The 25346-nt window shown below is 32.3% G+C and overlaps 1 protein-coding gene across 3 annotated transcripts; it reads left to right on the top strand.

Annotated features, from left to right (window-relative positions):
• The first annotated feature begins 11439 nt into the window (after positions 1-11439).
• Positions 11440-17724, top strand: LOC139491836 (uncharacterized). Of its 3 annotated transcripts, none has more exons than XM_071279726.1 (7): positions 11440-11557; positions 12041-12122; positions 12670-12810; positions 14102-14212; positions 14855-15053; positions 16610-16727; positions 17507-17724. In XM_071279726.1, the coding sequence occupies exons 1-7, from the start codon at positions 11532-11534 to the stop codon at positions 17640-17642; spliced, it is 813 nt and encodes a 270-aa protein (XP_071135827.1). In that variant the 5' UTR covers positions 11440-11531; the 3' UTR covers positions 17643-17724. The 3 variants fall into 3 exon arrangements, with proteins under 3 accessions (XP_071135827.1, XP_071135828.1, XP_071135829.1); XM_071279727.1 differs by having other exon boundaries at positions 11441-11557; positions 14855-15044; XM_071279728.1 differs by lacking the exon at positions 11440-11557 and adding an exon at positions 11572-11595.
• Positions 17725-25346: the final 7622 nt, after the last annotated feature.

Genomic DNA, 25346 nt, shown 5'->3' with positions numbered 1-25346 from the left:
ATCTATTTATAATTAAAAACTATTTAAAAATTGTTCACGCCATCTTGTTTGGGAAAAAAATCCACATAGTTTGATATAAACAAGGTGTCGACGAGACATCATTAGGATTTCAATTTGGATAGAAATATACGTGCTTAATATCTGGAATTTTTTTCTATCAATTTAAGTGATTTGAATCTTACAACATTGACATATTATGAAAGACAACCGTTGTTTAAATCAATAATGGAATGTTTAGAGCAAATTGTAAGTCAGGATGACATAGATCTGTATAATATCATATTTAAATTTATACTACCTTTACCTATTGTCCACGAATCAACAAACAGGAGCAATATTAATAATGATATTACGGAAACATTAATAAAGACAGAATATCCAGAAATTGACAGATTTTTGTGGGCTGGTAGTAAAAGGGAAGGATTTACAATTCCAATTACAGCCAACCAACCGAACAATTATGCTTATCTGATGTCCGACTTTGACTTAATTGCCGTTCTTTCAGGTCTTATTGCCGTAAATGAAAATGCTTTAATAACCGAACTTCAACATGATGAGATTTTTCAAGTAAAAGATGCGTCTCATCCTGGTTTTGTAAAACTCTTTTCAGTCGCTGATCAAAAATTATTTAGCGTGCGATTTGATACGGATTGCTCCGGGAAAATGAATTTGATGCGCAATAACGATTGCAAATCTACAATAAATATTCCGGTCAATGAAATTATCGATAAAAAAGTTGTACCTTTAACAAGTGTCACAGAAAAATCTGCACATGGTCCAGAATTGTGCTTTAAAATAAAATCCGAACATCCGGCAGTGGCTAACACGACAGTAATCGGAGGTACCGAAGTTGATGTTGTTTTAGCCGTAAGAATGGGTTCATGGCCTCAAGCTGCAAATAACTGGCATGTAAGACATAGAAGCTGTAACTGGCCATCCAAGGATTTGATCAACAAAATAATGTGCTCCGCAATTCATTTAGTTCCTGTCGGTCATTCTAAAAGCGACAATTCAGAAAACGAATGGAGATACTCATTTACAATACCAGAGCGATTACTTGCGCAAAGTCTTAGTGTGTTTCAAAGAGCATGTTATGTAATGGCAAAAATTTTGCTAAAGTCTGCATTTGCAGGCGACAAAGGTTTATCTCTATATCTTTTAAAAACAACTATGTTTTGGTTATGCGAGGAAATACCAGACGATTGGACAGATGACAGAATGGGATATTTTGTCCTGATGCTTCTTTATCGTCTGCAGTGTAGTCTTCGCAGACAAGAATTAAGACACTACTTCATACCAGCAAATAATATGGTCGATCATATCTCGCCAACAATTCTCCAAAATGTCGTTGAAAGATTAGCAGTGTGTATTAAAGACCCTTTGAAATTTCTATTCAGTTTTATAGAGGGTCATAAATATTTTGGATTTTATGTGCATCCTTCGAAAGAAATTTTTAACCCATTGATTGAATTAAGTAAATCACAGTCGGATAAATTTCTAAAGGATACGGAAATGATAATCTCGGCAATCCGTAAATTATTGTGGGAATTTGTAAGTCTGTATTCGTCATGGCTGAAAAGAAACATAGCGCCACCTGGTGATGTTATCACACGTCCATTTGCTGAACTGAAATTCAGGCTTCTTTTGGGAATCGCAAAAGATATTCAAAATATAGACAAAGCAAATACAATTGATATTATTGTTAAGTCGATTGCAAAAGAAATAGAAACTCACAATGTAGATAATGCTCCCGAATTTGTGTCTTACGCAAAATCGTTTTTAAACATGTGAGGGCCCTCATGGGGTTTTTGATTATGTGATTACTTGGCCGTTTTTTTTAATGATTATTTGATTATTAAGCCAAATATTTCATGATTATTTGATTACCTAGGACTGTACTTTTAGTTTATGATTATTTGATTACTAAAGATAAGCAAATATTTAATGATTATGTGATTATATTGGCAAAAAAATGGTGATTATGTGATTACTAGGACCCCCTCATGAGGGGCCTCACATGTTAAAGGCATCATAATAACAATACAAAATTGTTTTTTATTTGTAGTTTGACTTGCTTATCCAAAATTATAAATAATCGACAAAAAGATTATGGAAATCTCTAAAAGTACCAAATTGTAATAAATAAGTTTATTTGAAAAGATATACCATAGCTCTAACAATCCTAATCTTTCAACGACTCTCCGTAGACAAAAAGAAGACTACTGGATTAGACAATTTGGAACTGCAACACCTTATGGCTGCAATGACAAAATTGATGGTATAGGTATTCTATCTAGTCCTTCGTGTAACTCGGTGAATGTGATGAATATTTTCAACTCGACTCCTCGACGTAGACGCAGTCATGGTCATCGTCATTATACATTACCTTCTCTGCATGATGTCTCTATTAATGACTTGCTGCCATTCATACAAAAGCCGTTAGGTATTCATCACATTCGCACGAAACTTTATTCATTACCCCTTTCAAAACTTCATTCTCTGTTCAATTTATGTTTGGAATCCACTGTTACAAACCCTCATTCAAACCAATACAAACTTGAAGCTATAATTTCGGATATTGCAAGTCACAGACTTTTCAAGCCAGTTCGCATTGGAAAAGATGAAAAAGAGAAAAGATCTTTTCTTAATCTTTCTTTTGCCAACAAAGGTCTCGATGGCGTCAACCTAGGCAATATCCTTCATCATAAATTAGTGCAATCGAAAATACCTCCTTATTTCAAAGACCAGTCTGTACCAATCATTTCTTATACCTATACCAAACCTATTGCAACTAAAATTTTCAATTACAAACGCGTTTTGCAGGATCTCGATATTGACGACTTCAAGTCTAAACCTCCTGATTGCACTTGTGCTAGTTCCAAATTCACATATAATCCTGCTGGCCACGTTATTACCGGTGACCTTAACATTGTTAATAACACTTCTCTACGAAATGTGTTATCGAAAGGTCCCAAATATCGTGAGCCTAAATCCATCAATTGGAAATACAACTTTAAAATTTTGATGGATTCAGTCGAGGATTATGCCAGGCAATGGGCTAAGCGCGAGAAGGAAGACGTAGACACTCTTTCCGAATGGATTAAGGCAGTGAGGTCGTTGATACAAATCAGAATTAAGAAACTGAATGGGTCCATCAATGCCCATGCTACGTCAATCTTTAAAGACCCAAATGTTGCAAAACACCTATCCGACCTCCATGACAAATATGTTGTTGTCCCCGCAGATAAAGCCCCAAATAACATCGTTTTTGTGGGTAAAAGTCACTACATCAACTGCTTGATAAACGAATTAGGTATTGACAATTCACTTGGAAACTCAACATATACCCTCACAACACTTACCAAAGAGGAAATCCTGGATAATCATATAGGTCTGTTCTATGTTCCTTTGGAATTTCAACCAAAGATGAAGAACTGGATCTTCCATCACTGTATTGGATACCTAAACTACATAAGTGTCCTTACAAACAACGGTATATTGCTGAGTCTTCCAAGTGCTCCACGAAACCTCTTTCTAAATTATTAACATCTATTTTATCAGCAATCAAAGACGGGCTTCAAAGTTATTGTGAAACTGCCTATTCTAGAGGTGGCGTGAATCAGATGTGGATACTTAAAAATTCAAAAGATCTTTTAGAGTACATACAATCTAACTCTCTTTCATCTTGTAACAGTATTAAAACATTTGACTTTTCTACCTTGTACACAAGTATTCCACATTCCAAACTAAAAGACAAATTGAAAGAGTTGATATTACTTTGCTTCATAAAAAAGAATGGCCAAAGTAGATACAAGTATCTTGTCTTAGGGAGGGATAAATCCTACTTTGTAAAGAATCACTCTGATTCAAACAAAAAATTCTCTGAAACTGATATTATCAAGATGCTTGATTTCTTGATTGACAACATATTTGTTACGTTCGGAGGACGTGTTTTTCAACAGACTGTCGGCATTCCAATGGGAACAAACTGTGCCCCTCTACTCGCCGACTTGTTTCTTTATTATTATGAGGCTGACTTCATGCAGGAACTTCTTAGGAAGAAAGATAAGAAGTTAGCAATATCCTTTAACTCTACTTTCCGCTATATAGATGATGTTCTTTCACTAAACAATTCAAAATTTGGTGACTATGTGGAACGCATCTATCCAATCGAACTAGAGATAAAGGATACTACAAATACAGTTAAGTCGGCTTCATATCTTGACTTACATCTAGAAATTGACAATGAGGGTCGGTTGAAAACAAAACTTTACAACAAAAGAGATGATTTCAGCTTTCCAATTGTGAACTTTTCATTTCGGATACATGTACTATAACTTGTCCTGTTTTGGCCTTTTTAACATTTTGATTCCAACAAGTGAAGAATAACTGTCCTATTCCTGACTTGGTATATGAGACAGACACATTTTGATATCAAGATTTCGTTACCTGGAAAAGGACACACAACTGTTGGTAGCTCCCACCGACGTACTAACTATGTTACTCCCGGAGAGACGAATCAAAGAGCGTACAGTTATTTATAATTAATTATTGGATGATAGGATCTCCCCAATACAGATAGGGGAATTATTTACGAATTTCACCTAAAAAACAGATAAAAAACATTCGTGCTTTGAGATATATCTTTTGACTAAGAAATTTATTACTGCTATGAAATGGTATTATCCTACAACTGCCAAATTCAAGTGATTATTTTTTTCGACCCTTTTTTATATATAACCGGATGTGACATACTATGATTTGGTGGTATTACACCAATACAAACTAACATTTTTGAAAAAATATTGCTTTTAACGTTTTTCGTCGTAATCAAGTGTCAAATATTTTCTTTATTACAATTACGGAAGTCTGCAATGATAAATTCGATGAGGTTCCAAGTGGCATTAAGTATGCATAAGAAGATTGCTTAATAGTGTTTAACTAATGCAAGTTCATCATTTTTTGTTCAAGTGTTCAGCAAATTTATGACATTTATAACCATCGCCTCGACATAAATAGATATTTCTAATTAACACACATCGAAAAACAAAATATGTTTGAGCTACAAATAAATATGTGAAGGACATTGTGTTTGGTTTCTTTCATTTGAGACCGTTAAATATATTTTAGTGTACATGATTTTCCCCCATCTGCTTGATTGATAAGTTTTAGTTGGTGCTTCATATCTATATTATATATTTTTTGATTTTTTATAATCTTTTTTATGTATTTTGTTGTTGTTTTATTTTGGTTCTTTTTTCGTTTTTTGTCAAGCCTGCGACTTTTGTCACGGAGAGCACGACATAGGGATAGTGATTCTGCGGCGGCGGCGTTAGATAATTTCTTAAAAGCTTTATATTTTAGAAGGTGGAAGACCTGGATGCTTCATACTTTGTATATATATGCCTCATGTTACCAAGTTTCCGTCAGTGAATGTCCAATGTCATTGACCTCATTTTCATGGTTCAGTGGCTACTTAAAAAAAGTAAACATTTCTTGTAATGTTAAATTCTCTCTTATTACAAGTAATAGGATAACTATATTTAGTATGTGCATACCTTGCAAGGTCCTCATGCCCGTCAGACAGTTTTTTTTTACCTTGACCTCATTTCATGGATCAGTGAACAAGGTTAAGCTTTGGTGGTCAAGACCATATCTCATATACTTATAACTAAATTTGTATTCTTCTCAATCGGGATGTATAAATTCACATCCATGTTAACTTTTTTTCTATATAGAGGTTAACTTCGAACTGTCCTACTGCCTGTTGATTCTGTTATTTTTTGCAGTGCACAAGTCATGTCTTCCTTAACTGTCCATGACGTTGAAATACTAAATCCCTTGGTAGTTGAATTTAGTCTCTGATGCATGATTTTATATTATTAATTAAGTTTGCTTTTAACTAGCTTTCAGAAACTGCGAGTATTCTCAAATCGTAAATCCGTGTGAATTTTACCTGTTGATACAATTTGTTATGCTTTTTTGTTATTTAATGTTTACCGATTAAGTGTTACATCTCGTCTCTCTTTTTTTAATGTATACCAGGTTTGATACCAGTGTTTGGTATGACTATACATTTTCACTTCTGTTCGTACTATGAACAGAAAAAAACTATTTCCGTTCTCCATTACTGTAAACCGTACAAACAAATAACATTTACTTGTGTACATTATTTTATTTGATGGAATTTTGTTCAAGGCCATGGCTGTCTTTCAAAAATGGTTAAACATGTCACCCCTTATTTTATGATTGTTTGTTCATTTGTGTTAATATTTCTTTTGATTGAGTTAAGACATTTCAATTGCTATTTTTTATAGTGTGTCTTTCTATGTTGTGATGTTACATTATTGTTTCAGGTAACAAAGAAGGTTGGTACATATTAAAACGATTAAACCCGCTGCCTTTGTTTGCACCTGTCCTAAGTCAGGAATCTGCTTGTCCTTTATTGATGTGGTTTCATAAGTGTTTCTCGTTTCTCGTTTTTTTTTTATATAGAGTAGAGCGTTAGTTTTCCCGTATGAATGGTTTAACACTAGCCATTTATGGGGCTTTATAAGTTTGCTGTTCGGTCTGAGCCTGTGTTGAAGACCTTATCTTGACCTATAATGTTTTTTTTTTTTACAAATTGTGACTTGGACGGAGAGTTGTCTCTTCTTATATCTGAAGCTTTGTCCTGAACATGCATAAAATATTTGCATAAATCATAAAAATGTTAATACTGTTTCCATATCTACCCTTTCTTCTAAAACAGAAACCGTCATGTGACTTTTACAACATACAATTGTTTACACCTTTTCCTCTTCAAGGATATTCAAGTTTTATATATGTATTTAAGAAATGTTCACGGAGGCAAAATAAGAATAATAAACTAAGGTCGAATGTGACCTATTTATGTAAATGTCTGTGTCATTTGATCTTTAATGGAGAGTTGTCTAATTGGCAATCATACCACATCGCTTGTTTATCAATATAACATCTTTCACTTTCGAATGAATAAAATACATTTAGAATTGGCACAGAATATACTCTTATATATTTTTGAATTTTTTTTTACCGAATTAAAAGACGATTGTTTTAGATATAAGTTCTTGGTCAATACAAATTTATTCTAGATATCTTATCGTTATAATTGCATGACAAAATAATGTCAAACCTTTTCATAGTGTTGCGTTGATGTCTGATAACCAATATCTTAGAATACTCCTGGAAAATCTATAGTAGCCCATATTCGTGCGCTTCATACAAAATGCACTTCGGTCAACGCTTTTACATCCCAATGAAGTTACAACAAGAATGTGTCCCAAGTACACGGATGCCCCATCAGCACTATCATTTTCTATGTTCCGTGGACCCTGAAAATGGGATAAAATCTCTAAATTGGCATTAAAATTAGAAAGATCATATCATAGGGAACATTTTTACTGAGTTTCAAGTTGATTGAACTTCAACTTCATCAAAAACTACCTCGACCAAAAACTTCAACCTGAAGCGGGACAGACGGACGGATGAACGGACGAACGAATGGACGGACGCACAGACCAGAAAAATAATGCCCATAAAGTGGGCATAAAAAGAAGCATTTAATTCTTTATTGTTAACACGAACGAGATAACTTCGATTCCGTATAAGTGCATAGTATGAATTGTAATGCATCCAAGGCTATCTAACAATAGGTGCATGGTAATCTGGTATACGAAGACTGGTAATTAGAAAACTGATGTTTTTAAAACGTAGTACACTTAAACCAAACTTCCTTGTCTACTTCACTTATAACCACTTGATAACACTTGAACTAATAAACATTTATTTCACTTCCTAGATGAATGATACAAGCGGCGACGGAGAAATCTATATTTTTAAATGAGAAGAACTCATTTTGTGTGTCGCTTCTCTTGCTTCCACAATAAATTGATCATTATGACTTTGTGTCCTATAGGTACCATGCATTGTCGCACGTGTCATCCTTGCTTATAATAATCAGTTTGGGTAATTTAAGGAGAAAAACGAAAATAATGACGTCCGGATATTGTTTCCGTCATTGGATGTACTTTTAAGTCATAGACTTCCGTTCAGGGCTGTTTTACCTATACAAATCTTTTGTACTTGGGGACAGTCCAACTATTTTCACGTTTTTCTGTATCCTTTAATTAACTTATACTCTAAACAAAGTGTATTTGCTATTTACAATCAATTTTAAGTTTATCCCCAGCGGTCACTGATATCTTATATAGAGATTATCTATATAATATATTAGTGGCTGCCGTTGATAGTAAGTACACTTGGATCGGTAGAAATTTAAATAGCAAATAAGCTTAATTATAGAATACACAAAAACAGAAAAAACCCGGACTTTGGAAAAAAGGGGGAGGGCTTAAAAATTGTCCTGTCACTACAGTACCAATAGGCTTAGACTTCTGATACCTTGCCTAAAATCCCCCGGTTATAAAATTTTTTTGAAAAACAATTTATATACTTCATCACGGACTAAATGCACATGATTTCGCGGGTGTCTTCAAGTATTATTTAATGTTGTTTTGCATAAGACATCAAAATATTGATACCGTTAACATATCTACCTTTTCTGCCGGACCAAAAACCCTCCTGTGCCTTTTCACTTTGGAATTGTTTACACTTTTCATCTTCAAGGACAGTCACGTTTTGTGTTGTTTGTTTGTGCTTTTCTCTGTGGTAGGTGTTCTTGCGTGTGTATGTGCTGTATTTCTCTCTCGTAGTGATGTCATTTAAGCGATATTTTTGTAATCGTCGTCAAGCAAGAGGTTTGGCTAGCCATTTAACCAGGCTTAACCCACCATTTTTTCTTTAAAAAACCTGTACAAAGTTAAGAATATGACAGTTGTTATCAAATTGTTGGTTTCTTTGTATATATGTTAAGGGTGTTTTTGTTCAATCCAGTGTTCCTGTTCGTTTGTTTATCTCTTATATTTGATGTGTTTCCATGTGTTTTAGTTTTAAATCCAGATTTGTTAATTTTCTCTCAATCGATTTATGACCTTTTTACACCGGTATACTTCTGCTGTCTTTATCTATACTCTTACTCTAAAGCATATTCCATGTATATTAGAAAATGTCCAAAGCACATGTCATAAAGTAATGTTACATTATCAATGGAGTTTTCATCATCAATGGGAAAATGTTTGTGTCAGTAACACACTCAATCGAAGGAAAAGTAAAAAAAAAACCGTATGAAGTTACATGTATGTTGGATTAAGTTGTTTGAAGAATTATAAACTTGCAACTGGCTATATCCAAAATGGCAAATAATAATATGTACAGCATATATATCTCCCAATTGATACGATATGCTCAGGCTTGTAATTCTATCATGATTTCCTTGATAGAGGATTGCTGCTCACAAGGAAGCTATCAAACCAAGAGTTCCAAATGGTGAAGTTGAAATCATCCCTTCGTAAATTTTACGAACGCCAGCACGAGTTGCTTGATCGTTATGTAATAAACGTTGAACAGATGATATCGGATATGTTCCTTATATCGTAACTACAATACCCTTCCCTTTTCACGAATGTGACCAACCGAATTAGACAATTTACCGGATTTGTAATAACATAAGCAACACGACGGGTGTCATATGTGGAGCAGGATCTTCTTGCCCTTCCGGAGCACCTGAGATCACCCCCAGTTTTTGGTGGGGTTCGTGTTGCTTAGTCTTAAGTTTTCTATGCTGTGTCTTCTGTACTATTATTTGTCTGTTTGTCTTTCTATTTTTAGCTATGGCGTTGTCATTTTATTTTCAATCTATGAGTTTGACTGTCCCTCTGGTATCTTTCGTCCCTCTTTGAGAAATGATTGTTATACTTAATACTTTTTAATGAATGTCTTGAAATAATGATTGCATAAATGTGAATTTACAAAAAAGACAAAAGTACGTCTTAATTAGCCATTGAAAATAACGTATGGTTCAAGGTAATTGAAATTCTTTGAGTAGGACGAAAGTCAATTCATATTCCATACTGGTAGAGGATGTAGTTGTCGTAATGTCCTTGAAATTTTCAAACATAAAATAATATTTAAATTAAATATTCGTTTGATGAATGTAACATATAAGTCGTATATCGATCGTTAAATAATGTCTCCAAAAAGTAAGAAAATGTAGTATGATTGCCAATATGATATCGGCTGGATTCGAAATGACGTACAAATTGACTACAGACTTTTTTTAAATAGAAAATAGCGACAATATTAAACTTGGAAAAATAAATGCTTAATAGAGTTTTGATATTTGGACATCGATGAATTTCTGTTGCCTAAAATAAGCCATCCATTTTTGACATAAAGGACATATTTATGTTATATATAAAATATTAAATTTATGTTGCGTTCTTATCAACGGAAAAAACAACCGGCCTTGAAAACCTAACATGCAAACACGCATTCAATTAATTTTGAACTACTGTCAGAAATCAGATAATTGCAATTGGTTTAAAAAGGAAACATAACCAAGAAAACAACTGAGCTAACATAAAAACTACATACAAAAATCTCACAAAATACCTGTTAAAACTACAAACTTAATTGAAGTAGCATTGTTGTTCTTATGACATAGAAGAGAGGCGAAAGATAAAAAAAACCCAGAAAAAGACAAAAACACATGAAAACTAAAGAATAAGCATAACGAACCCACCAAAAGCCATTTATTATCTCATTTGCTCCGGAAGGGTGCGGAGGTCCTGTTCAAAATGTTGAATCTGTCATGTTGTTCATATCAATACAAAACCGGTTATTGGTCTAATTGGATAGGTCACAGTCAGAGAAAAGGAGGAGATAATTGGGGTAACGACGATTAGAACAGATCCGTTGTCACCTGTGAAGTTGAATATAGAAATTGATAAATACTACTCACTTAACACTTGCGCATGGATCTACAGCGGCACTCGTACTTCTGTTTCTATTTACTTAGTTTTAAAATTATCCAACTTGGTATGGATGCGCTGTGTGGCCTTTAAGTCTTTATTTACCCCGATGAAAACCAAGAATCCTGTCAAAGCATTCATACTACCGGTATATCAAAATTCTAATGTATATACATATTAATTGTTTGCCTATAACATAATTCACATTTTGTTTTAAGTGAGATTCTTAGTAAATAAAGATTATTCAGAATGTATTATTACTTTAACAATGGTCTACTTTATAATACAAATGTGGCAAACATGTTCATGGTACTGCGTTAAAGTCTGAAAACCAATACTTTATTAAAATGGTCGAGATGCTTTTGTATTCGTATGAGAGTATATACATAATTGTTTTTGCACACTATAAAATGCTTCATAAGCAAGTTCTCAATATGTTTTCGTGGAATACTAGAAAGGAACGTGTTTGAATGATATTTTTCTTACAGGATATCTTCCTTGTCCATATATCTTATGACCACTTGTATTTACTTGAAATATATATCCAAAATAACTCCTCCAAACATAAGTGGCATAACATTACTGGGAGAATTATTTTGCATCCTGGACTGCCAGTATTTAAGCGACGACGCCTCACCCATAATGAACTTGTGGGAAGACTGCAAAAGGTAAGCGAATCCGAATTCTGAAATGATATTTTCTAGAGGTATTATACTTGGATGAATCAGATTGATTTACTTTTTTAATTGTTTTATGTAACCAATTAAGCGAAAAAAAAACCAATAACAAACATTAATAAATTAAATTGTAGAGGTTCTAGTTATCATTCTGAAAAAAATAATGTATAGATAAAAAAATATTTGCTATAATTAAAATAATTGTTTATACATTTTTATACTGAATAAAAAATGCGATTTAATTAAGTTGTAAATTCGAGCTTTCACTTACAACTTAGCACTTTATGTTTTTTAGTCTGTCGGCATGCAAATCAGATGTATTTTAAATTTACTTAAATAAATGCATGATTATAACATGAATCGCTAAGCACATGTCTCTTATTATAACGATATAGTGTTAGACTGCAGTTTTATGTAATTTTTTGATGTAACTTTATATTATTGATTTGTTTTCCTCTAATGTTTTTTTTACAGAAATAATTCAACAATGAACCGTTCACTGATGATCCTGTTAAATGCTTTATTCCTTTCTGTGGTCACGTCTTCTATGGATATGGTATGTTTATTTCTTTGTCAGAGCACGCATTAGTTCCATGCAAGACTTAAATAAATTTTTGTATGCTTCTCATTTATTTTCATACATTCTCATCCGCTTACACTTGTGTGATAATGTATAAAAGTTTTTAGACTTAATGTTTGTGAATGTCCTCTTGGTATTTATATATCAAGCTGTAACTGATGAGGATATTATATTTAAATTGTTATCAAGTCTATACTGGGATTGGTTGCATTTCACAAATCTGACATAACATATGATATTGCTAAGTAAAGGCTAAATTATGTAAAATACATTTTGTCATTTGTATGATCTCTCTTTGATAAATGATTCCCGTTTACATATATAAACTGTTTTTGTATGATATTGCTTATTCAAAGACAAATATACTCTTATGATCTTCTTTTGGTTTGAATTTGATTCGCCTTCTTCTATCATAGTTATGTTTTAACATTTTTGATAAAATTTGATTCCTGTTTATTGTCTTTTCTGACATGTTAAGTCTCTACTCATTTGGTTTTTGTAATAAACAATATTCTTTTTATAGAAATTTGGTTATCACGTTATAGACGGGAATGCCAAATATTTTGAGAACATAGAGACGAATTTAGAAGGGAATACAGTTAAAATTCACACACCAGCACATAATGATGTTATGGAATCGTACCAGATCCAAGATTTCCGTCAGGTTTGTCAATATGAATAATTCATCACAACATTATAACATAGGAACGGTCTACATGCAGTTCAGATCGTGTAAGTCAAAAAGTGCTAACAGTATATTATAGGACGACACACTCATTTATTAAAGTTGTGCAAATTTTCTTCTATATGAAGGACAAGATTATGCACTGACAAAAACTTCAATAACATAACCATAGAAAATATTGAAGGATAAATTTTGAAGTGAAATATAGAAGATAATTCATATAAAAAAATGAAAATACTCTTTATAAACTTCTTTGGGTTTCAAACACTTTTTCGGATTTACATTCACTAGGAACGCTCAAGAAATTCATCCAATACATTATTAACTTAAAACAAGATCTTACCTGATATGAAGTTTTTTCACGTGTATGAACAGACGAGGAAACGTTATATTTATCATAAAAAGTAAAAGCATTTAGTTCAATTCAAATAACATTCTTGAGTGAAATGAAAAGTTATAAATAATAACTTAAATGATGTTCTTATCCCAGGCAGAAAACTTTAGCCGTATTAGGCACAACTTTTTGGAAATTTTGGTCCTCATTGCTCTTCAACTTTGTACTTGTTTTGGTTTTCGAACTTTTTTCATCAAAGCGTCACTGGTTAGTCTTGTGTGGACGAAACGCGTGTATAGCGTATTTAATTTCAATCCCGGTCCCTTTTGTTAGCTATTATTCGTTATTTCTCTGTCCTATATATTCTCCCATTTATTTGTATTGTAGTCCTGTCTTATAATGTTGTCATTTAAATGTTATATTTAATTTTGTCATAACAGCGGGAGGTTTGGCATATCACAAAACCAGGGTTCAACCCACTATTTGTTCTAAATTAAAATGTCCTGTACCAAGTCAGGAAAGTGGCCATTGTTATATTATAGTTCGTTTCTGTGTGTGTTACATTTTAACGTTATGTTTCTTGGTGTCGTAGTCTTCTCTTGTATTTATGTGTTTCCCTCAGTTTTAGTTTGTAACCCGGATTTTTTTCTCAATCGATTTCTGAATTTCGAACAGAGGTATACTACTGTTGCCTTTATTAAAAAAACAATTGCAGTTTTGGAGAAATTTTGTCAATTTAAGATTTAAGTTTTGACCTATGATTTTTGTTTTTTTGTGATCTGAAATGATGGAATGCTCATGGACTACATAATTTATGTTTATTGAAGAATATATTGAATTGAATAATATGCATCTACCCAACGATTAATCAGTTAATAAACGACCTAACATTGCAGAAAGTTCATTATCTTTTGAAATAGTTGCGTTTCATTACAGGGTCTGCAGATGAAATGTCTTCCTTCCCTGAAGCAATGTAGACTGCGGGACATAGACAGAAAAACTGCAGCAGATGCAGGTCAAGTTACAGAGGGATTTATCCACAGCTGGGTATGGAATATATGCACACTGTTTTAAATGTTATATTTGTCAGGTTATCAGAAATTGTAAAAAAAACCCAACTCTTTGATTAATGAAAAACTTATTAAATAAAAAAGCATCAATGCTAATTGTTTTTATTCTACATATTGTTTAAATATCAAAAAAAGGAAATTTGATATGATGGCCAATGAAGTTTATATTTTGTGAACAACTTGAACCAGCTATGATCAATATAGATGTGAGTGAGACAAGCGAACTTGAAGCAAAGTTTTTGATTATTTCTGAAACATGTGTTTTAACCTTTATAAACTAAGGAACAGTTCAGAGTTTGAAATTCCATAAAGACATATATCTATTGTTGTTGACTGCATGTTGGAATTTGAGGTATTTTTGTCAGCCATTTGATGATTGTTTCATTCGACGTAAAAATATTAACTCAGTAAGGCATATTTTTTTAGGTTTTCAGAACTCTAAACTAGTATTGCTATATTTCGTATCTCATAAATTAATAACTGCTGAATTATAAGCACCATGCATGTTTCGTAAATTAAACATATTTAAGGTCCTTTGATCTTATTGTAATTCACAATTAATGTATAATGCGACCGTTTATGTGTACGTGTGAATAATAACACACTCTATATTTTACAGAACAAGGGAGATAATACCATAAATAGTGACAACGAAGAAGTGGTGAAGGAAATGTTTTATGTTAATTTGGATGAAGTTGTTGATGAAAAATCCCTTGCAGGGACTTTGACCGAGTTTCATCAAGATTTTAAATACCCTGTGTATGAGGAAAAGAAGATACCACAGGATTCGGAAGTATTAAACATAACAGGTACTGCAGGTAAACTCTTTGTTTGAATGGATGGCAATTACACTCTGTTCGGAAAAAATCACATTAATGATTCATATTTTACCAAACCAGATGCACATACAAAAAAGTAAATACCCTACAAATATTGATTGCTGTATAGCAAATATTGATAAAAGGGAAACATTCTATTGTAACATGAAAAATGTCTTTTAAAGGAGACCTTAAAAGTAAGAACACGAGATATTGCAAATGGATTTTTTTTTGAACTTGTCTTAGGATTGTCTTCCATATAAAGTATAGATTAAAGGAATAATAACTACAGAGCCCAGGTATACTGATTTTGTTGAAAGAGAAAAAAGAGTCATAATGGTTTAATTTTGGATTCAAATTTAACCTTTCTCAATGTCGTTTTTAAACTCAAACTGGATATATAAGAACTAAATGGATTTGTTATGTTGTAATTTCTAGTAAAAAGATTGAGTAGATACCAGCCTAAGCTTTGAAACACTAGCTAACGTTAAACCGAAAGAACGCTTCTTATGTTATTGACAAGTAAAATACTATATTTTCTGTTTATTTGTCAGTAAATATCCTGAACTTGATTACGTGTCGATATTCTCTACTATGTTTGACTGTTTATACCTGAACTCTGACTATAATGTTTGACTCCTTATACCTCGACTCTGACTACTGTATTTGACTCTTTATATATACATGAACTCCGACTACTATGATTGAATGTTTATACCGGGACTTTGACTATTATGTTTGACTGCTGATTCATTGACTCTGACTGTTGTGTTTGACTGATTATACCTGTACTCTGACTTCTATATTTGAATGTTATATATTGACTTTGACTGTTTATGCGTGAACTTTGAATACTTTATTTGACTTTGTATACGTGTACTTTGACTACTTGTACTTTATTTGACTTTTTATTACTCAAAATTCACTACTATATAGATATAGGAAGATGTGGTATGAGTGCAAATGAGACAGCTCTCCATCCAAGTCACAATTTATAAAAGTAAACCATTATAGGTCAAGGTACAGTCTTCAACACGGAACCAAGGCTAACACCGAACAGCAAGCTATAAAGGGTCCAAACAATTACTAGTGTAAAACCATTCAAAAGGGAAAACCAACGGTCTAATCTATATGAAAACGTTTAGAATTGAGAATGGAAACGGGGAATGTGTCGAAGAGACAACAACCAAACAAAGAGCAGAAAACAGCAGAAGGCGACCAATGGGTGTTCAATACAACAAGAAAATCCCAAAAAACATATATTTGAAATCTTTTTTTATGTCAAAGTCTGCGTTCATACCTATAGAAAACTGTAATCCGTTAAATAACCAAAGTCGAAGTGCAATACTAGTTAATGTCTGAAATGTCTTAAAAACTCTCTATAATGTAATAAAACCTAAAAAGAAAATAAAAATAAGTGGTGAGTTGTTTTCAATGCAATGCCTTTTGTGTTACTTTATTATTTAATATATCTTCAATTGACTAATATGATCATTTGTGTTCGGTACTCAAAATATATATAAAAAAACTGCAATGATTGTAACATATTTTTGCAGGCAGTCGTGTTAAAAGGGCTTTAACCACGTTCATCGGCCTTGAATGTCATGGACAGCCGTCAAAGCTTGTGTTTGGTATTGATACAGGTAGAAGTGACAATCATCTTAAAATCTGCCAGTAAGTAATACATTATCATTATTCTCTGGATGACATATGATTGAATCGTTATAATCAATGTAATATTTGTAAGAATTAAAATTTTCTAAACCATGTGTTTGGTTATTAACAATAAACTATTAAAATAGATAACTTTGAATAGCATTAAAGTTGTGTTCCATTAGAAAAAAAAGAAAACTTGATCCTTGATTTAAATCCTCATTTTCTCAAGCCTTGTGATCAACATGAGTCATCGGTCAACCGATACTTTATATTTTCCTATTTATCAATTACTCAAGTTCATGTTCACATTCAGCACCTACATTAACAAGAATAAGAGACTTTTAAAACAAATCTCCCTCAGATGAGTTTTGAGGAAAATTTATCCGACACGTCACAATATTTACTGGCATCATCACGATTTGGTTGACCGATATAATGTGTCTGTCTAACAGCTCATGAGACAATTCATATCCTAGTCTTTGACCACAAGACACTGATATCGTGACATGATCTAAAAATTTATAGGTTACATCCTGTTTCCTAATTTGAAAGTTTAGATCGAGTTTTGATTTGCATGGAGATTGAAGCATAAGAAGTAGGTGCTGCTTACTTTGTAATATTACTTTGAAAGACGTCAGCGATCGGATGTTTCGTCTGAATGACTGAAACGTGGGATGTGAAACAATTTTGAACTAAAGTTAAGTATTCAAAATATCCCTGTCTTACATGAAATGTTTTTGTTACTATACTTTTAGAATGATATATATAATTCAGTTTAGTTTCATTGATATTTTCAGAATAGAAAGGTACATACTGACAGATTGTGGCAACATACATATATATTCACCTATGGTATATCAATGCATCTGTTGTCCCTGGGTTACATCCGTCGCTACAACAGGAGACTGTCAATGTAATCGTATGGGATGGTAGAATATAAGAAAGTGCAACGCTGAAAATTGCAGGATTATACACAATTAAATTCTTATATGATTAAAATACCTTTCCAACTGAAGTGTGTTTATTTAAAAAAAAAATCATAATCATTATGGTACATCATTTCGTCTCTGCACTTTTATATACTTTTACCATACAGTGATGCTTGATAAATACTATTTGTGATCATTTTGTACATTAAAAATATTTTAACCATGTTTTCAAATTGGTGTTAGTTTAAAAAAGATTTACATCAAAGTTCAGATAAAAAATAATGCCCTTTCTTTTGTGTCTATTCTGTAATACAATATGGGAGTGTTCTTTCAATACCAATGCATCATCTATATTAAAACGTTATGTTCGAGGGCTATACTGTCATTGATGATACGAGGAAAGAAACTGTATTTGTGAATATGATTTGATGGTTGATATTTTCGGAATTTAAATTGTTCATATTGCCTTGTTTTCCATGATGTGGGGTCTTTTTAAACATACACAGCGTTATGATTTTTTGACAACACGTTTTGACGATAGTTTCATATCCCTCAGTATGTTAGTGACTGATCCTTCTCTGCACGATGTCTATCTTTTTATGTGATTTTCTGGTATTAATAGATAATAGGGACTACTCATGTGTTCAACAGTTGGTCTAACAGACGCTTGATTTTTTAACCCTGTATGCTAACATTGCCTAGGTAAATTTTAAAATTGTTTGTATGCACATTGAACGACAAATCTATGTGACGTATAAAATTTTCTGACGTCAGACACACAAATCAATTAATGTGTTTGTAGATAGATGTTTTTGTGTTCTGTTAAATTGTTCCTTTTGAAATTGTTATACGATGATGACTGATGTACCCATATTCTGACTATTTTATTTATTGTGTCTGTTTAGTTAACGCATCAATGTAAATATAACGGAAATTGATGAGACTGTCATCAAAGTGAGAGAGTTAGCGCTATAAAACCAGGTTTAATCCAAAATTTTCTACATTTGAAAATGCCTGTACCAAGTCAGGAATATATAAAGGCAACAGTAGTATACCGCAGTTCTTGTTCATTCGTTTTTGATGCGTTTTGTTATTTGATTTTGCCATGCGATTATGGACTTTCCGAATTGATTTCCTCTAAGTTCAGTATTTTTGTGATTTTACTTTTTGATATGCTCTGTTTTGAATGTATTTCGGGAAGTCATTGATATTTCGTCTCGTGGGGCTTATTGTTTTAGTATCTTAAGCCTCCGTTCTAAAAATGGTATGCAATTTAAGTGTGATTGTGAACTATAATTGCTTAATATATAGATTTTGATCTACATCTGTTTACGCCTCTAACGTAGCGAGGAGATTACTAAGATTTACACTACTTTGGATAAATTTAGCTGTGGATCAAAATGAAATTGCAAATTTAAACTATGACCCTAGGTTGAAAAAAATCGAAAATGCTAGAAAAGCTTTGAAAAATCAAAAAAACGTTCCCCAATTAGAAAAATAACAGTAATAAAACACATATATTATCAAGATTAAACCATTCATTTCTACACATATGTAATACAAATAGTAAAAGCTAAAAATGTTCCTGACAAAATAGTTTCCTATATCTCGAATAAAAATTGACATAAGTTAAAAACGACAGATTATCCAAACCACACCGTTTCAGAGGTCTAAAAATGACAAATATTGAATTATTCATAAAAAGTTTAAAAACAACCTGGATCAAAAGATGTATACAAATAATTCAAAACTTTGAAAAATTTGAATTTATCCCTCTTTTCAGGAAAATTTAGTATTTGGAAACGCTATTGCTTGGCCCTTATAAAAAGCTGAAAAAAAAACGTTTTTGAAAAGAAGTATCTGATGCTTGATATCATCCTCAAACTATACAAAATAAATTTAAAAAATGTACATTCAGTTTATGAAATAATGGTAAAATACAGATTGGATATCAATCAGTTGTATACTAGTATATAGATTGGATTAAAAAAGAGGTATGGCTGATTTATGGCTTTTTTGATGATTGTGAAAATTTGATGACTTTTGATCGGAGCAATAGAACACATATTTAGGACTTGTTCGTATGTATCAAAATTATGAAAGACCTTAACTCCTTGATGTTTGAGAAGATAGAAACTTAAATATAGATCTAGCTTTATTTGATATTCTTACGTAAACCAAAAAAAAAATATACTAAAATATTTTGTTAGCAAAAGTTTTATTTATAGAGTAAACTTACTAATATGATAGCACTAAACAAGAAAACTAATAATAGAGAAACATATATTTTATTAGAGTAAAAGACTCAGTAGGGTCGAGAACTGCTGGAACCATGGACTCCTTTATTCTCATAAACAAAAGTATGTTACAGACACGATATGTTGAATGATTTAAAAATACGTATTCTGTATCCAATCAATCGTTGTGTTGCAATCATATTCTGCAATGTATTAAACTACTATAATAAAATGTATATCTTCTGGCTATCTATGTTATATTTTGCATAAAATGTTGATATATGTTAATGTGCAAATATATAGAAATTCATTATTAAAAAAAAAGATATGGCGTGGTTTTCAATAAGACAATTCCTCACGCGATAACGAATGACGTAGCTTTGAAAAAATGATCTTCAACGATGAGTTATGAAAGGTCCTGTTAATGACAAATAACTCTGAAACCCTCCATGTAACAGCACGACATAAGCATATAAGAGCAAAGGTTAAAATCAGTTAGAACAGACTTCACTTATCAGATCAACACAAAGTAACAACACTACTTAGAGTAGTTAAACCAAGAGTTCCAGATGATGAAGTTGACGTAAACCCTTTATAATTGTTATGGAAGCAATCACGAGTTGGTTGATCGTTATGGAATATCCTTACAATCCCGTTCCACTTCCCCGTTTGTGAACTACTGAATTTGACTTATAACTGGGTTTGTACAACACAATGGGTGACACATGTGGAGCAGGATCTCCTTATTTAGAGCCTCTGAAATCTCCCCTAGTTGTTGGTGGGGTTCGAGTTGCTCATTCTTTAATTTTCTATGTTGTGTTTTTTGTACTATCGTTTTTATCTTTTTTTTAAATGGTGTTGTCTTTTAATTTTCGACATATGAGTTTGAATGTCCCTTCGGTAGCTTTCCCCCTCTTTTACATGTATAAAACACTTACTTTTTCAACGCACCGATATAAAAGTACTTGCAGTTCAAAGCTTCCAAGACCATAATATAAAACTCAAAAACACAACCTTGTATTCTGTCAAAATATTAATACCTGAAAGATCCTAGCAATATCAAAATAAGGAGATGTGGTATAATTGCAAATAAGACAACTATTCACAAAAGTTTAAATAAAGTAAGCAATTATAGGCAACCGTAAGGCTTTTAACTATTAACTGGATTATTCAGATGATATTTGAATAATTACTTAAAAAAATATAAAATGTATTACAGTATCGTAGTAACGTTAAGCGTCAATATCCCGTAGGTTTGAGTGGAACACTCCTTCTTAATTTTGAAATAGAAAATAACTTTATAACTGTAATTGAATATACAATTAAGTTCGTTTTGGAAAAACTAAGGCTTTTCTACCTCAGGCATAGATTACCTTAGCTGTATTTGGCAAAACTTTTAGGAATTTTGGTTCTCAATGCTCTTCAACTTCGTAATTTATTTGGCTTTTTTCACTTTTTAGGATTCGAGCGTCACTGATGAGTTTTTTGTAGGCGAAACGCGCGTCTGGCGTATAAACTAAATTTAGTCCTGGTATCTTTGATGAGTTTATTTACATGATTTAAATTGTCGCAGTCTCGGTAATGTTTACCTATACTGTTTTAATAAGAATAATGTACACATTCTCAATTTGAATAAATAAATTGAATTAAGTCTCAGTTACGGTCACTTACCTGTCTTGCGCGAAATCATTACTTTTGGCCTCCCCCCGTCCCGTATCTGTCTTGTGAATCCATTTTCTCTAGTATCATTATATAATTTTCCTTCATTGCCGCTGGTCTCGGTTGATACTCTTATTGTATCTAAATGGGTCTGTTCATTAGACATTTGTATGGTGATGGTCTTGTAAGGTGTTACCATACACATCTCGTGTTTATACACATCAACTGTTATATTAGTTTTTCTCATTGGATTTTATCTACTGCTAAGTCCGTTTCTGTGTGTGTTACATTTTAATGTTGTGTCGTTGTTCTCCTCTTATATTTAATGCGTTTCCCTCAGTTAAAGTTTGTTACCCCGATATTGTTTTTTGTTCATCGATTCACGAGTTTTGAACAGCGGTATACTACTGTTGCCTTTATTTAGCTCTTGGATTCTTTTTCTTTTGTAGATTTTTCTTTTTTGTTGTCGTATTGGTGTGTTTCATTTTCCCTCTGTCTTGATCTGTAACTATTTGAAATCTTTTTGTTTGTATGTTATCCCCGAATTATCTGGTTTTGTAAAAGTACTATCGCTTTAGATCTGTAAAATGAATCGCTCAAAAAATATTTATTTCTTCATCCTGGTACCTTTGATAACTATCTTAAAATTTTTTCTGTTTCTGAAGTTACCAATATCGCTCTGGTCCAAGCTATTATATAATTTTTTTCTCTTTTCTGCTCTGCACACTGATGTAAAATGATTACACAATTTCTTAACTGTTTCCCATATGCTGGCCATCTTTCTTCCTCACCATGACCAAACCTACAATAACAACATTCAGTCATTGTCGTCATATTTTTATTGCATTGCTCTGTAGTAATATTTGTTGTTCTGTATTGTTACGTCTGCAAATAAATAATGGCTTCTATTTCATACTTTTTCTTGACAACTTAGAACAGAATCCTACGTTTGCTTATGTCCTCTTTATCAATAACTGGTTATTTATAGTCTGTATACTATGTTCCAGTTTTCTTTGTCCCTATTCCACTTCATTTTCTTATTTAAGTGCCTTTTCTCTCAGCATTACCACATTCTTATCTGTATTTTCATATCTTGCTGGCTTTAGTTTCACAAACATATACTGATACATATATGACGCTTGCACCTTTATTGTACATTTGTTTATAGTTTTTCTTAAAAAATGTCCTTCAATATAATTTATCTGTCGTCTACTTCATTTCATATATAGATATAGGAAGATGTGGTGTGGGTGCCAATGAGACAACTCTCCATCCAAATAAAAATTTATAATAGTAAACCATTATAGGTCAATTTACGGCGTCAACATTGAGCTTTGGCTCACACCGAACAAAAAGCTATAAAGGGCCCCAAAATAACTGGTGTAAAACCATTCAAACGGCAACACCAACGGTATAATCTATATAAAAAACATGCTTATTTCTAGTCTTGATACATCTTTTCCACCATTAATAATAAGTGCATCCGTTTTTTCTTCGAAGTCATATATTCTTATATATTTAAAACCAATTATTGAATCATCAGTCATTCCTATAATTGTTGTTCTTTGAATAGTTATCACATGGGGCGCTTCTGGATCCATTATCTCTGTTTAAGCGTTATCTTCCCGGAAATCTCTTTTTTTTAATGTTATATGGAAAATTCAAGGTAGCAGGGGGAAACCAGAATATTAGTATAAGTTGAAACTCTTAGAAGTTCGATATATATTATCGTTGAAAATACGCCGCACAGCCTTATATTTGAACAAAATAGTAGTGGATATGACCTTTCCATTCTATGATATAATTTGATTTTTTAAAAACTTGATGGAAAGAGTAGTACAGTTGTAGCCGTAAATGGGAATTTGCCTTTTCAATATTTACAAAACATGCAACCATTGATCCTTCTTGAATATAGTGGTAAGATGTTTTTGTTCTGCCGATAACCTTAATATAGGCGTTACGCCTAAATGTGCTTTTTCATGTAAACAAATACAAACTCAAAATACCCAAATATCTCAATAAAACTTACAATAGTGCGTTCTATCCGAGATATGTACTAAATATTCCATATTGCTAGAAACAGCAGAATAACTTAGGAAATTGAGACTCCAGAGGCAAAAAAACAACAGAGGAAGATGTCTACCTTCTGGGTCATTAAATAGATAATTTAACTTGTAAGTGCTATGATTTTATTATTTTAAAGGTATTTTGTTTAGAAACAACGATTGTGCTTGGAAAAAAAATGAAAACAACACGTTTAATAATTTCTTGAGTCCGAAGCGCTTTTCTGAATTTACCTTCGTCAGGAACACTAGAAATCCGAAGATGTGTAAGTACCGAAACCGTTAAAGAGCTATATGTCAAAAATGCAGAAAATAAATAGCCAAATTCATCTACAGCCAACTTTGTCTGAAGACCTTAGTTACATAATAATTTCAAATAAAAAAAAATAAAAAAAATTATAAACGGACAATGTTAGTAAGGTTTGTCATGTCTGGAAGTTATGCAAAAATCAGACGTTAGCACTCATTGTTATAAAACTTTCAGTGAATTCATACAACAGACTGATATCGTCATATATACAACTATTGCAAACATGGCTTTGTTTGAACACTGCTGGTTCGTATATTTGCTAAATTATGCTAGATATATGACAAGCTTAGACCACCGTACAAGTGTGGAAATAGATATCCAACATGCAAAATAAGTTGGTTAAATGGTAATTAGGAGGGGAAAATCGATATTTTCTCAATTAAATCGTCTCGTTTCTGAAGGAAGCGGGCATACTAATAAGGGTAGATTCAAAATATTTTCAATTTGTGGCTTTCAAGCCATATCAAGCTTAATTATATGTTATACACACAAAATATATTATAACAATAATTTACATCACACATCAAACCTAGGTAAATAAAATGACAAATGATGTTATCGGTATTTTAATAAAAAAAATCAAGTTTCTTCCGAGCTCGATAATTTTGTCTTTTCCTTGATGAAGCTAAAGACTCTTAAGGTAAAAAATATGGTTTGATTATGATAAAAAAAAGTTATCAAGAATTCTCGCACTGAACATTGAATCCCAATCGCTCAGAAAAAAGTTTAAACTCAAATCTCTTCAAACCTGTTTTTCAGACTCGATATTAAGAGAACAATTTATTATCTATTTTATTGTTTTAAACCTCGAACAAATTTCTAATTTGCAATGAAACCAATATCTATTTTGCTTTAACATACATTTGAAAAAAAATAGAAAGTGGATAAGCATGTGTTGAAAGAAAGATAATCCAAGAAAAACACCGTTCCTTTTGATCTTTTGGTTTTCTCACATATATAGTTGACTTGTATCCCTTGGTTTAGTTTGTAACCCGCATTTGTTTTGAACACTGGTAAACCGTGTTGCCTTTTTTTGTTAATAGTTATTTGTTAAATGTTTGGTTCACGATTTACTATGCAACCGTTATGCCAGTGATTAATCTAAGCATGTAAAGGGGTATATCATAATTCGACATATCTGGTGAGAGTGTGTTACAATATATCAATATTTAATCCGTATCAAATCTTAATTTCGATCAACATTAGAATAAGAAGACGCAATCCTTCAGTAGCCTTTTAATAGTCGACTGGCGTGAAAAGGACGATAACTCAATTTTACAATTTAATATTTTTGGAGACGGTCAATTTTCAAGAATTGCATGCGTTATAATCACGATTTTTCCTTTGGCCGTCGACGATAGAACTATTGCTGCATTCTTTGACAATAAGGTATATTTAACAAGGCAGTATTATCAATGTATTATCGTGGTATCAATATA

The sequence above is a fragment of the Mytilus edulis genome, chromosome 10 (genome assembly GCF_963676685.1).
Source record: "Mytilus edulis chromosome 10, xbMytEdul2.2, whole genome shotgun sequence".
In the NCBI taxonomy this organism is placed as follows: Eukaryota; Metazoa; Mollusca; class Bivalvia; order Mytilida; family Mytilidae; genus Mytilus; species Mytilus edulis.
Note: the sequence above shows the minus strand (reverse complement) of the source record. Positions and strands in the feature narration are given on the sequence as shown.